Raw genomic sequence first — 15,679 nt, forward strand, 5'->3', positions numbered from 1 at the left:
AAAGACTTACACGTACTAAAATCAGGGATCAACGAACATGTAACACCAGTAGGAGGCTCCAGGAGTGGAAGAAAATAACAACAGTCAAATGGATACTGAACATCATACAGTTCGGATTTGCATAAAACTGGAAAAGAGGCCTCCAAACAGGAAACCAAAAAGAAAGGTGCGCTCTGCAAAAGAACTAGCGCTACTCCTGGAGGAAGCACAATAACTTCTCCACAAGGAGGCAATAGAAACAGTACCATTCAAAGAAAGAAACAAGGGAGTGTACTCCAACTACTTCCTCGTGCCAAAAGTGGATGAAACATTAAGACCCATCCTGGATCGACGGTTCCTAAACCAATACATAAAAACTCAAAAATTCAAAATGACATGTCTACAAGAAGTCATCCCACAGATATGGGACTGAGATTGTATGTCAATCATAGAACTCAAAGATGCCTACCTACACATTCCCATGAACAGACAACACAAACATCTACTGAGATTTGCCATAGACGAAGCGCACTACCAGTTCACAGCACTCGCCTTCAGACTAAAATCTGCACCTAGGGTCTTCACCAAGTGCCTCGCACCAGTAGCAGGGCACCTACGGAGGGAAGGGATTCATGTATACCCCTACCTCAACGACTGGCTAATAAAAGCAAGTTCCTACAAACAATGCCAAAGACATGCACAGCGGGTCACACAGACGCTGACAGAACTAGGATTCTCTATACACTGGGGTAAATCCTCTATGGAACCAGAACAAGTGAAGATCTTCTTAGGAGCACGGATCAACACCATACAGAGCAAGGTGTTCCCCAGCGACAAGAGAACACTTGCCCTGCTGAAGGAGACACGTCTATACCAGAAGGGGCGAGCTCTGACAGTGAGGACAGCGAGCAAGATCATGGGGATGATGGCGTCCTGCATACACCTAGTACCCAATATATGACTCCAGATGAGACCATTCCAGGAATGACTCCAACAGCAATGGTCACAAGCTACAGGGAGTTAGGAAGATCTAGTGGTTGTAACGCACGCAGTGCATGAGGAGATGGCATGGTGGAACAAGGAGAACATAATAAAGGGGAAGCCTTTAACACCACCAAACCCAACAGTGACCATCACCACAGACGCATCCCAGAGGGTATAGGTAGCACACATGAACCAGCTCAAGGTGCGGGGTCTGTGGACTCCAACAGATGCAATCAAGCAAATCAACTACCTAGAACTAAAGACCGTGTTCCTTGCCCTAAAAGCCTTCCAGAAATAACTGTACAAGCAGAGAGTGTTGATACAAACCGACAACACGACAACAATGTTCTACATCAACAAACAAGGAGGAACACAATCAGTTGCACTATCGAACCTAGCGCAGGAGATATGGAGATGGGCCATCCCACTAGAAATCAACCTCCTGGCTATACACCTACCAGGAAAGGACAACGTGGGTGCAGACAGGCTCAGCAGACTGACATCAGCATCCCACGAGTGGGAGCTCAATGCGCAGGAAGCGCAAAAGCTTTTCAAAAAGTGGGGGACACCAAAAATAGGCCTATTTGCAACACACCAGAATGCAAAATGCGAATACTTCGCATCCTGGCAACCAGGGGAACAGTCCCAGGGAATGCCCTATGGATAAGCTGGTCGGAAACATTTGCCTACACTTTAACCCCGATACCACTGATACACAGGCTACTCAGCAAATGCAGAACCAGCAACATGACACTGATTCTGGTGGCACCACAGTGGGCCAGACAGTTCTGGTTCTCACAAATAGTGGAGATGGCGCAGGAACCACCTCACAAGTTTGCAAAAAGAAAAGACTTGCTCACCATGCAAAACGGGGAGGTACTTCACCCTGAGCCAGAGAGCCTCTGCCTGGCGGCATGGCTACTGAAGACGTAGAGTTTGCACAACTGAAACTCCCAGAGAGCACGCTTTGGGAGCTATGTGAGGCAAGGAGACCTACCACACGGAGGTGCTATGTAGCGAAATGGAAAAGATTCACACAATGGTGCATCAGGAAAAAGCTACACAAGAAAAAAACCAAGGAATCAACCATGCTAAAATATTTAACATACCTGCTAAAAGCGAACCTAAGCTCTTCCTCGCTGAGAGTGCAACTAGCAGTGATAGTAGCCTACACAAGAGGAGAGACGGGAAAGAGCTTCTTTACATCCCAAGTAGTAAAAAGATTCATGGAAGGTGCTAAAAGGATCGCCTCACCAAAGAGGAAGCCGCCACCGGAATGGAACCTTAATTTAGTCCTAACAGAACTTATGAATGCGCCTTTTGAACCTATCCATAAAGCCTCACTACAAATGCTCACAATGAAGACAGCCTTTATAGTGGCAATCAGCTCGCTACGCAGGGTAAGCGAGCTGTAAGCACTAACACTACAAGAACCCTACATCAAAATACACAATGACAGGGTGCACCTCAGTACCTGTACGGCATGGACTGCAGCAATCCATGTCGTGCATATACTGATTTTGAAATTCCCATTGCAATTCCTATTTTATAGGCACTGTTGTGGGAATGGCAAAGATCCGCCCGCCAGACAGGAGATAACTCCTTATGTGGCAGGAGATTCAAACACAGGTTTTGCGGAGCGTGGCGCTCCCGCACCACCAAACTCATAATAAGGACGATAGACATTTGCAACTACTCATACAGTCAATAAAATGAGACACAAGACTAAGGGCCAGATGTAGGTAATCCACATTTAGCGATTCTAAAATACCGAATTTTACCGATTCAGTATTTTAGAATCGGTAACTGGTATGTAGATAAAAAATCAGTAAAAAATACTGATTCGGTAAAATTCGGAATCAGACATTCGGTATTTACCGAATCGGTATGTACCGAATCGGTATTCCCCATTCATTACAATGGGCCAAAAGGCCCATAGGAATGAATGGGAAATACTGATTCGGTGGCCCATTGGAATGAATAGGGGAATACCGATTCGGTAAATACCGATTCGGTAAATACCGAATCGGAAAGCAAACAAAAGTGAAACTTAAGAAGGCAGCCAATCAGGTGCTACTACCCTCCCCCTCCCTACCAGGAAGTGGCTACGCAGGCAGCTGCAACTAATTAGAAGGTTCTGGAGAGGCAGTTGGAGCAGAGAGTCCCTGAGCAGCAGAAAGAGTTTTGTGCACATTTAAAACTGAAAAATGGCAAGCAGCAAAGATAAAGAGCAGCCATAGAGGAGGAGGAAACTGAAATTCAGTAGCATGGAGCTGCAGGTCCTTGTTGAGGAGGTATTGAAGGTGCACCAAAAACTGTTTGGCAGGAAGTCCCTCACTGTGGCAGAATCTGCCAAAAGGAAACTCTGGCTGGACATACTTGACAAAGTGAATGCAGTTGGAGTGACTACCAGAGACACAGAGGACCTGAAAAAGAGATTCTACGACCTCAGGAGCCAAACAAAAAACACCACAAGCAGGCAAACAAAACTGGTGGAGGCAAGAACTCAGCACCCCCCCTTACTGACCTGGAGGAGATGGTGGCCTCAACCATAGAACCTGACAGCGTCTGCGGACTGGGAAAAGTAGACAGCTCAGCCAGATCTGCAAGCAGAAAAAGTAAGACGCATGCACAGCATTCCCCCCCCATACCATCATCCTTACCTTTACCCTTTGTGGCCAAGTGAACCCCAGTCCAGTACTGCTAGCACTATACAGGAGCAATGCACCATGGGACATGTAGTCAGGAAATGTAAGACCATGACATACAGCACAGCTACCAGCAAGTTAGGGAAATGATTGCAGACAGAATAAAGCTAAAGTGAAAAATATTTCATTGTAGTGACTGTGGGACAGTAGCGCTTAGCTAATGTACGCTCATATGTCCACAGGTGTGACATCTCGCAGGCATTCCCAGGAGACTGAAGGCACAGCACCAGAGAGGGATGAGAGTCAGGAGCCAGGTCCTAGTGCACAGAACGTATCACAGGACACAGGTGCACCAAGTAGCCATCCTCCTTCATAAGACACAGAAATTGCTCAAGAGTTGCAGGCGTCCCCAGAAAGATCACAATCCCCTCTGTTGCTGTCATCCCCAGAAATGCCAGCATCACTGCAAGAGACAACACCTGCATCACAACCAAGCAGGAGGCATGTTGTGTCCCCACTATTAGAAATGGAGTCATCAGCAGGTGACATGGAGGGGGAAGACACACACACCTTGCCTGTGGATGGTAGCTCTGCCACACTGCAGTCCAGTGCAGAGGTGGGCCATACTGGTGCAAGACGCCGCCGAGTCCAAGAAAGTAGTGCAGCTGCACGTGTGGAGGGTTCAAGTGTGTTCCGTGGCCTGGAGGGGAGCATGGTAAAAATCCAGAGGATGCAGGGAAAAGCCATCATGTCTTGCCAATGCCAAATGAGGAACCTGAACAACAACATGGGAGACATAGGAAAGGGCATCAGGGAACTAGTAGATGTCAACAAAGAGATGGCTGCAGGGATGCGTGAAATGTCACAATCGGTGCAGCTACTGTGCACCAAACTAGACAACAAATTTGCATCAAGGCGCAAGGAAAGGCAGCGTGCGCATGAACAAAATAAAGCCATCAAGGCCACCGCCACATCCCTGCTATGCAGGAGAAGCATAAACATGCAGGAGGGACTATTCCAAAACAGTAATGAGGTCACTAGGGGCATGGCCAGGATGACCAGTGCTCTTGAGGCGCTGTTAAATGCACAAACAGCACAAACTGATACTCTGGATGTGCCAGAGAGTGAAGAGAGCACAAGTAGGAGCAGCATGGCAAGCTCCCTAGTCGTAGAGATAAGGAGGAGCAGCAGGCGCCACGCTGAGGCTACAGGCCAAACGCAAAGTGAGCACAGTGAGCAACAAACAACTGGCACTGGTAAGCGTGGACGCAAATGAGTATTTCAGTTCATGGGGAAGTGACCCAGGACTCACATCATCGCATGTAAATAATTTATGTTGCACATTTGTGCTTTAGAAACCTACGTAGTGACACCATTAAACTACGTTGGGTACATACTCCACCTATCTGTGTCTCTTTACTTACTTAAAAGAAGTTGGGTGTGATCTCCTCCCGTCTGTGTCTGCCATCAATAGGTGTCGCAACTCCAGCTGTGTGTAGTTCAGGCACTGCATGCTCGTCATCATGGTCCTCATAATCCGATAGATCCACTTCGGTGCCCTTCTTAACCGCAAGGTTGTGCAACATTGCACAGGCTGCAATCATTTTGCAGCAGGTGACCGGTGTGTACTGGCAGGCCCCTCCACTTTTATTTAGGCAGCGAAACCTACTCTTCCACATACCAATGGTGCGCTCCACAATGTTGCTCGTCGATTTGTGTGCCCTGTTGTATCTCCTATGGCTGGGTGTTGAAGGGTTGAGGTAGGGTGTGAGGATGAAGGACCGGAGGGCATATGCACTGTCCCATATTCGTAACAAGAAAAAAAACATTTCTCACATGCACACAAACACATCCATCTGCAATTTGTATCAAGGGAGTTTCACACAGTGTGTTACCTAGCAAGTATCCTTCGCCAAATTCCCCCGCTGTCAGGCGTGCGTAGATCCCACTGTTTTGGAAGATGTAAGAGTCGTGGGTACTCCCGGGAAATTTGGCTACTATGTTTGTGATAATGCATTTGAAATCACAGATCACCTGTACATTTATGGTGTGGGTGGACTTCCTGTTCCTATAAATGTACTCTGTGGCAGCAGGTGGACATATAGGTATGTGGGTGCCATCAATACAGCCAATGATGTTGGGGAAATGCGCCATCTGATAAAAGTCTGTCTTGGTCCGGAGCAGTTCTGCATGTGTTGCAGGGAAGCTGATGTAGTGATGAACTCTCTGCAACATGGCGTCTAGGAATCTCTTAAAGAAACGGGACAGACCGCTCTGGGACACCCCACCTACTGCAGCAACAACACTCTGGTAACTCCCAGATGCAAGCAGGTGTAGGCTGCACAGCACCTGCACATGAGGTGGGATGGCATGTGCCCTTGGGGTTGGGTGGTCCAACAGTGGGTGGAGGTCCCTGATAAGGTAAAGGATGGTTTGGGGGTCTAGCCTGCACCTTTGCAGGATCTCTGGCTCAGTTAGCTGGAATAGGGTGATCCTCTGCCTGTACACCTGCTCCTCCCTTCTCCAGACCCTCTCTCCTTCTGCCTGTAGCCGTAGCCGTCTCGCAATCACATAGAATGCCGCCATTCTGGTGAAAATGTTGCATTTTGGGGCCTTTTTTATAGCCTGCACCTGGTGGTAACCAGGTGCAGATTTCAATCCATTGTAAATACCAACTCTTAAATACCGAATTTCATGCAAATTCGGTATTTAAGAGGTTACCTACATCTCAATGGTCATCTTTACCATTTCTCAATTTCCGATTCGGCAAATTTACCGATTTGGTAAATTTACCGATTCGGAAAGTTTACCGAATCGGTAAATTTATGTTTTTGTGTGAATGAATGAATAGCGTTTTTATACCGCGCAAAACTTAGCCCCAAGGGGCATCAAGGCGCAATACGAATGTGTCCCCAAATACGGCATAGAAGTTCTTTGCAGTGACTTATGAAACCAATCCTTCTGAGAAGATGAGTACAGGGCAAGGTCCTAGGCAGCATGAGCTGGTCACCTCCAGCGGTACTAGGGTGGGTGCAGTGGCCCAATACCATTTTGGGTGCCAATGTTAATCTAAGGGGATCAGCCTTCATGAAAGGAGACTGCAGGTGTTGACTGGGAGGCCAGTCGGGCTGAATCAACAGTGGAGCTCAGGCCTCACAATGCTGGGGGATGTGGGGAAACCTTTGGTACTCTTTTCCACATTCCCGGGGCAAGGGATGCAGAAGTACTTGAAGGCATCAGGTTTTTGTCACCGGAGACACTCGCGGTTGAGAGTGCCTGCACACAGAGGCTGCAGGCCTCCTCGGGAAATTCACAGAGGGCAAGTCCAAGGTGGCCTTCATCTCCGGAGGGTCGGGGAATCATGCTGGCACTGTTGGCGAACTTCAGGTCGGGCTAGGCTGCTTGGGTGCAGTGGTGCTTTCAGGTTCTGGTGATCAGGAGTCCTCACCGGTGTCTCCCAGGCTGCAGGACAAGTCACCTTTGGTGCAATTGTTGAAGTCAGGTGACAGGCCGGTAGGGTTTTTGCCAAGTCACTTGCTGTTTCTTCTATTCTTGCTCATTGCGACTCTTCATGTCTGTCTTCTTTCAGGTCGGCAGGATCTCATTTCTTGGTGCCAGGGCCGCCCATAAAAACTGAATTTAGGGGTGTTAGGGGAGAGTAGGGTAGTTGCCAATGAGCTACTAACCCCAGGGGTCACTACGCCCCCCATATGACAACTTCCTTTGGGATGTGCGCATAACCCTGTCCAAGACGGCAGACTCTGAAATTTGTCTTCACCTCAGGTAACCCACCAACCACTGTGCTGACCTGAGCTTTCAGCTCTAAAAGCAGAGATTGTTCTCTGTTTTTTCCCTCAGGGGGTACTCCTCCATTGTTGTTACATACAACCCACCAACTAGCCTGAAGGTGAACATGCCTATCTGATTACTAATTTTTCCCACCTTGCCCAGGCACGAAATGATCCCTCGTCAAGGGGGAAGGCATCCTCTTCTGTGAGGGAAGCTAGATTTGCATACCAAATGCAGTGGGCTCTGTGAAGCAACCTACTTTGGAATGCTAATCTGCAGGTCCTCCTGTGAGCAGTGGTGTAAACACCCTCTACCTAAGCAGTATTTGTTTCTGGCCTCCTGAGAGCAAAGGCCCTTGACCCTTGGTGTCTGAAACTCATCAGTGGTGGCAGGCTGGCTAAGACCAGTCAGCTAGCACCCTAGTAATTGGTAGGTATTCATCGGGCACCTCTATGGTGCCCTCTGGGTGCATGTATTAATAAAGCCACCACTGGAATCAGCGTGGGCTTATTAATATGTGATGTTTGATACCAAACATCTCAGGTTTCAGTGAAGCCAGCATGTAGCTGGGGATCTCCTTTTCACCTGTGTCCATCACATGTTGTTAAAATGGCTTCCCTGGACACTTGTACTGGCAGCAATTGAACTGGTCAGCACAGGGGCATACCAGCTCATGCAGGTACGTCCACACATGTTGTATAGTGCACCCTGACTTAGGGCTGTAAGGCCAGCTATAGAGGTGGCTTACCTCTACTGTATGCAGTATCTGCTGGCATCGCACACAGAGTACCGGATAGCAAGCAAAAGTTGGCACATGCTCTATGAAAAAATACTGCCCTCACTCACAACATTGTTACATGCTTCATCATTGGGCTTGCTTCAGTACACCCCTGTGCAGACCAATGCCTGGTGTGGACCAAAGGGAGGGGTAGCCAATACAAGCAGGAAAATATATACAAATAAACGTTGGAATCAGAAAAGTGCAGTGAAGGTTAAAACAAGCTTGGTGGTGTCTCTGCAAAACCATTTATTCATGGACCCACCAGCTAGGCTTAAAAACGTGAAGGGTGGTGGTGATTGGCGAAGTGTTTAAGAGTTCCTCCACGCCTCCTTACTGCCAAAGTGTTGACATGTTTCTGCCCTGTTGTGAGTTGCCACAGTGTTGGGTCACACCAGCTTTCCTCAGGACCCTTTTCAGATCCTAACTCATGATTACCCTCTGTACCACGGTTCTGTATCCTAGGATTCAGTCTGTTCCAAGGAGAGGGTACCCCTAAGTAACAAACACTCCATATCCTTGTTTCGTCAATGTAGTGCTAAAACTGGTGAGCAAATGGAAGAGACCCCCTGTAGTCACACTTTTGTCTGCCTGGAAATTGTCCAACCCTTGCCGTGCAGAGGGATGTGTGTCAAGTCATGTTGTCCCTTTTGTTTGCACCAATTATCACCGACTGCAGTGGCAGTCTATATTTGATTGGTTAGGGGTCCCTTAGGGTGGCACAGTTTGTGCTGCAGCCCATAATGACCTTCTTTGTTCTAGGTACCAGGGATACCATTTGCTAGGGACTTACAGAGAGGGCTAAAGGTATTGCCAACTGGGGAACAATTGTGCAGGTTTTGTTTAGAGATCTGGCACTGGGGACCTGGTTAGCAGAAACTCAGTCTACTTCCAGTCAGAATCACATCAAATACCAGGTGAAAAGTGGAGGTGGCCATGTAAAAAAAGGGGCACTTTCCTACAGGCATTGTTCAGGTGGTCTAAGTAATCTAATTGTTCAGATTTACTCCAGTGTTTGTAAACTGAGTTCAGTCAGTGGTACAGAGCTGTGTCTTTGGAATACATTGTATACAATGAACTTGTGATTTGTCAAGTGCATACTGGATAACTTAGCTGTAAGGAAGCAGACTTTTTTCAGGTTTACCTAACATTTTACCACTATTTCGAATACCAGGCACTGGTGTAATGACTGAATTTCCCTGAGCCCCGCTAAACAGGGCTCTGGACCTTAAATAATGTATGTTTAATTGTCTTTTCCCTAATTAGCATAGCCTAACTAACTTGTAACCCCCTAGTGTATGGTACCAGGTGTATCCAGGGCCTGTAAGTTAGAGTGTCCCCACAGGAACTGCAACACTTTGTGTGTCACCCCAAGTAGGAAAAGGTGAAACATGGCTTCGGGTCTAACACTGCTGATTGGAAGAGAAGTTTAAAACCAACAACTCGGCTTTGCCATTTAAGGTAACGACAAAGCCCAAACCTCCCTTTTTAATGTATTTAAGTCACCCTATTGAAGGCCCAACAAGCTCTAAGGCAGGGTGCTGTATGTTAAAAGGTGGAATCTGTTCTTTTACATGTTCCAGCAGCAAAAACACTAAAGTGACTTGTTTACTGTCCAAAGGCTAGCAGTCCATTGGCAAATATAGAGATACAGGCTGGCACCCCAACCCTGCTAACCTCTGAATGGGACTACTAAGGTTGGTACTGTTCGGTATCGAAAGAATGACTGCATTAATTCTGTTTTAGTGGTTACATTGAATTTAATGTCACTGGTGGGCAAAGTGCAAATTTAAAAGTTTCCACTTTAGTTTCCCATGAATTTCAGTGTCCATTTACTGATGTATGCAGAGCTTGTCCTGCTAATAGTTTTCTGCCCTCATGGGAAGACATGCTAATGACTCCCAGAAAAGGTCACAATAGGGGTCTGAATGCGAGAGAGGTGTTACCTCCCTCTTGCAGGAAGCCACACAGGTTTTATCCCAAAAGCCGAGCTTCAAAGGAGAAGCCGCCTTTGAAGGGCAAATGGTTAACACTTGGGAGAGAAACTGCTCTATTATTTAGACAGTAAGGCTGACACTGGGGACAAGAGAGGAGAAGTCAGTTGTCAAACTGTTTTTTCCAGGGGTGTGTAGCCCCTTGGTAGCTACACCTCTGGGATTGGGATATGTAGGTTTGAATGCCAAGAGAGGGGTCTCACCATCTTGGGAGTGGGTAGAATCGTGTATCCTGGGATAGCCAGATGCCACACTTCCCAAGAAGTGATAATCAGGCGGGAGGGAATCTGGTAGCCCATTGGCTACCAACTGCATCCCACCCTGAGGGCTTTTCTGAAGATAAATAGGGCACCACTTTTACCCAGTACTCAGATCTCGACGACTTAGAAGAAGGGCTGAAGAAAGACTGCCCATTGGCACCGAAGGATCAGTGAAGAGAGGCTGCACTACTGAAGACTGAACCTGCTGCACCTGGTGGCTGGTGAAGAGAGGGACTGTACCTGCTGTGTCCTGCTCAAAGAAGGAGTTGTCTCCAGAGTCCAGTCCAAGAGATGCCGAGGGTCAGCCGACAGGCACCCTGTTTGCAGCACAAGGACACAACAGCTGAAGAAGCCTTCGTCACCGAATTGGTAACCCAATGTTTTCCAACCACTACCACCATCGCCATGCAGCACCAAGGACTAGGAACCGCAGCACTCAGCACACAGTTGCACCCTAGTTGGCTGAACCCGGAATCACTGTCAGTCAGTTACTGGGACACCCAGAAGAGTTATTGACTCATAAATGATTATTCCTGTGACCGTGACAGCAGGCGACTGATAGTCCAATGGTGACTGGACTTTAGCCAGACCAGAGAGGACTACATGAGACGTCGACCCTGCAAACAGGACCCCCTCCCCATCTTTATGGACTGAGGTATCCCAGCAAGAAGACCCCTGTTGACCAGGTCGCATCCACATCATCCTTTGAGCATCTTCAACATCCATAATCCCTTGCATCAGGGCCACGCCATAGGCATACATTTCAACAAGGATCTGTTGAAGGACTGCCTCACCTGTGAAGGTAACTGGTCTTGAGGACCCTGCTGGTCACTCTGACTAGTTCCCTGCCAAAGTTGGAAGCACCAAGTACTTCTAACCAAACACAGTGACAATTGCCTTAGTTTATCTTGAACAGGTTTTCCAGTGATCATTTTTATACTTTTGTGTCAGATTTCTTGAGGGTTATGTTGATATCTTTTTCCAATATTTTGGTGCTGTTTAAAGGCTTAACACTTGTTCCTCTGTGTAAGTCTTTCTGCTCAGTGCCGCAGCTACCCGAGGTTAAGCTGAGGTTTCTTTATACGAAACCTACTGGACCTACTGGGGTTGTTAAGTGTATTGCACAGTGAGGTCATACAACTACACCCTATAATACATACCATTTCCTCACAAATGGTATCTAAAGTTATATCTTGTGTTATTTCCTTTCATATTATTAAAACATAATGCCTGCCATTACATAGGCCTTGAGCACTGAGGGATATTTTGATGAATGATGTGTTCTCATGTCAATATTAGTTGGTGTCTGATCACAATTCTCTATGCCCATTTTTCTGTAACACAGTATCTAGTTGTTAAGGGTCACGTCAGTGCTCGTGTCCATTTTCTCTCTGTCACACTGTCCATATTTATGTCCTTGTCACCTTGGTCATGTTCCAGGGCCAATTTATCCCTATTAAAAAACCTGAGCACTGCTTTTACCAGTGACCTTGTCATGTTTTCCCCTTGCTGTGTTCAGGAATGTCACTGTAAATTGATGTGGTCCCCACTCACCTCTTTTCGGAGTAAAGGGAAGGACTGTGTTTTTACACTGGTGGATCCTCTGCTGGCTCCTCAAATGTAAGCATCTGGCCTGACTACCTGTCTTCCTAAAAATTTGCCAAGTCAAAGTGCAGTTGCCTGCCCTATTGAGGGTGGGGTCATCGGAACAGGTTTTTCTGGTCCTTGAACACCACACAAGGGCATGACATTCACAGATGTAGAGAATGTAGTTTGTCCCAACTTGTAAGGAGTTTTGTATTTTGTTTAGAGAAAAGAAACTCCTGCTTTGCGAGAATGATTTCTCTAAACAAAAAAGTTTACTGAAGAGCAGGCACTTTCAAGATGACGCCTACATATCTGCACGTCTGTGAGGGGGCTGATGCTGTTCCCTTCACAGGACATTAAGTCCTACTGGGAAGGTGGGTATCTCTAAGTAGGATGGATGGTCCTCAGCCCATGATGGTGGGGCCTTGGTCAATGCCCCTCCTAGCAAACCATCTGTGTCCATCTGTGTCTCCTTGCTGCTCGATCCCAAAAAAATTCAATCTTGAAAATATGCACTCACTTCATTCTAGAGTGGTATTCTGTCTCTGCAGAAGTTACTATCAGTTATCACTACAGCACAATACTTTCATAACTCACAGAAAGACATATATGCTTACATTTTCTCATTGTTTCTCATTGTGATTGCAGGTTTGGAAAGACAGGCACACTGAGTGTGAAGGAAATTAAATCTGCTAATAAACCAGTAACAAAAACTGCAACCTCCACAGGAACATCATCCATACTGGATGTGGACAAATCAACATTATTGTTTGTAGGTGGTTTAGGAGGGCAAATTAAGGTAAGCCTTAAGAGGGCTTATATGCCATATATTACCCTTTATTGTGTGAATGTAAACAATATAAAAAATAAAATACAAGATAACTTTATCAGTTGGAAACCTTTTTACTCAAACCTTTAGATATGTATCTTTGAACTTTTTTTGTTCATGCTGTTATAATTTTCTTGATAGAAATCTCCAGCAGTTAAGGTAACCCATTTTAAGGGTTGTGTGGAAGACGTGTCACTGAATGGCAAGTCCATTGGTCTCTGGAATTACATTGAAAGAGAAGGCAAATGTAGCGGGTGCCATGAAAGGTAATAGTAACCACTATTTTATTTTGTATAATACTTGTTATGAAACATTGTCAGAAGCCTGTGTTTTGAGATGGGAACTTTGAGTTTGTCTATTGTTGCATAATATGTAACATGCTGGATGAGAAATAACACACAGGATAATCAGACTACTAATTAGGCTGATATTCTACAAAGGAAACAACAAAAACATATAGTACTGTAGATGATTGCCTATTATTAGATATCTTTATAGAGTCATCAGAGAGGAAGCATAACATTCTGAGGTTCCTCCATTTCCCCCTTCCAGTTTAATCTTCATACACTGAACCCGACATTATTGCTTGCTCACATGGTTTCTGCATTCAGAGGTACCAGGTCACTTACGTCTTCTATCACACAACATGTCCTTTCCATTCCATGGAATGTCACATATCCATGTTTCGTTAGGAAACAGGCATGCTTTTCCATGTTATCAAGGACCCTCCACAGTTTCGCCATCCTGGGTAACAATGTAGTGATGTCATAAAGTTTGAGGCAACTGTCATCCGCTGCTTCTTGCACACTTTGTCCCAATCCTGTCTCACTACACCACACACAGCACTGATAAATCCACACATGGATGATGGATGGGAAAATCATTAAACATGTGAAGCAGTGGCCCACCAGATACCAGTGCAGATGGGAAACAGCACTTTGTTTCAACACCTGGTTAAGACCCTTGGCAGTTAGAGTGTTAGGTGGTAATGCACTTTGCATCATCAATGTGAAATGCCAAACAGGCCCTTACAATGGTGTTTGAAAATGTGCACTACCAGCACTTCAGCAAACTACAAACGGTCTCTGTGAAGAGACATTATGTGGTTATCAGACTACCCATACTACCATCCTTGGACATAACCCCTTGATGGTAGTCCTTATCATGGGCCAAGGATTCCTCTTCAACCAGCAACCATAGTGCATCCTTTCAAGTTCTTCTTCTTTACTGTTCGCTGCTAGGAAAAAAGCACCACAGCCATGATTCCCTAATGATCTGAATAAAAGTGTACTCTTTGTGTGGAACTATACATAGGACTGCACTTTCAAACTACCATGATAAAGTATGGAGTTGCATGTTGCCTTATCTACTTCATTCAGGTACTGTGGATAAAGTATTTATACTTCTTCCTAGGTTTTTTAGTAGTGCTAAGTATAGTGTATATTATTGATATCTTTCGACATCAATGATGCCTTTACTTCTCTTCTGATGAATGGGCCATTCATGGTCACAACTTACACCTTTACCCCGAAGTCTGAGGCATACTCACCACACCTCATCCATCCATATATAAAGGGCCTGATACTCTACAAACCTCCATTATAAGTACGTGTGTAAGCATGTTGGCCAAGGAGCCACACAAAGTCCCCCTGTGGTGCCTCAGTATCAAATAAGCCTCCATATCCTGTAACTAAAGCTCCCTCATGCATCCTAAGGCCATGAGAGAGCAAGAACTCAAGTTAGTTTTTGTCATACTGCCTGTATAAATTAAATCTTGTCAGCCCCACTCCATATCTGAGAGCAGGGAAAAAAAATTGGAGATAAATGAAGGCAGACCACTCAGGTGGCACCTATATGCAACTTAATTTTGTCATGTTCGGGGAAGGGCTGAGTCATGGTGGAGGCCGAACGCACCGCCTATTATGGGACAGTTTAACGTTTCCTAAGGTCAGTCCTCAACTCAATCATAGACAAAGCTTTTCTAGTCCTCAGAGGTTGCAAGCATTCCAACAGCTTCTGTGTATTTTTCAGATACCCCATCTACTTGCATTTTACACAGTAATGTGTCTTCTAGGAGTGATGGCCTCATTCATTGTCATAGTGACCCATTCCAGACTTCATTTGTGCCCGATTCAGGAGAGCCTCTTAAGCCAGTGGACACAAGCGGAGGGTCAGTTAGAGGATCTAGTGTTGGTAAAGGCCTGTACCCATTGCCCTCTGCAGCGGTGGAACAGCAATAATCTGTTGCAGGTCAAGCCATTTGCAGACCCATTCCCCAAGTGACATCACTACAGACGCATCTCTAGTCGGCTCCATTTGCAAACCCATTTCCCCAAGTGACATCACCACAGACGGATCTCTAGTCGGCTGAGGAGCACACTCAACAACGTGACAGTCCAGGGTCTGTGGCCACCTCACCAACAGGGTCTCCACATCAACCACTTGGAACTGATAGCCATTCATCTAGCTCCCAAAGCCTTTCGTCAACAGACTGGAGGGAAGGTAGTCCTTGTGTGTGCAACAACATGACCGCCATGTTCTATCTCCAAAAACAAGGAGGCACACGCTTCCAGCAACTGTCAGCAAATCTGGAACTGGGCTATCCATCACAGAGTTCATCTTCTGGCAGAGTATCTTCCGGGGAGTGGACAAAGCTTTGCAGATTTACTCAGTAGAATGCAGCAACTAGTCCACCAATGGGAATTCCACCCACAGATCGTACATCTTTAGCTTCACAGCTGGGGCACCCCAGATATCGAATGTTTTGCCACATATGAAAATACAAAATGCCCAAACGTTGCCACCAGATTTCAACCCCCCCTAATCTATGG

General features: G+C 46.2%; 1 protein-coding gene and 1 pseudogene across 1 annotated transcript in view; both read left to right on the forward strand.

Moving 5' to 3' along the window:
• The window catches only part of LOC147669098 (laminin subunit alpha-1-like), a 213,595-nt gene that overhangs the window by 127,502 nt on the left and 70,414 nt on the right, over positions 1-15,679 (forward strand). The window contains exons 18-19 of the mRNA XM_086948228.1: positions 12,668-12,818; positions 12,990-13,114. Of these exons, the coding sequence (XP_086804354.1) occupies positions 12,668-12,818; positions 12,990-13,114 (276 nt within the window). The remainder of the gene's footprint in view (positions 1-12,667; positions 12,819-12,989; positions 13,115-15,679) is intronic.
• LOC147669099 (uncharacterized) lies at positions 3,844-4,887 on the forward strand (annotated as a pseudogene).

This window comes from Lissotriton vulgaris, unplaced genomic scaffold, assembly GCF_964263255.1.
Source record: "Lissotriton vulgaris unplaced genomic scaffold, aLisVul1.2 SCAFFOLD_789, whole genome shotgun sequence".
Taxonomy (NCBI): domain Eukaryota; kingdom Metazoa; phylum Chordata; class Amphibia; order Caudata; family Salamandridae; genus Lissotriton; species Lissotriton vulgaris.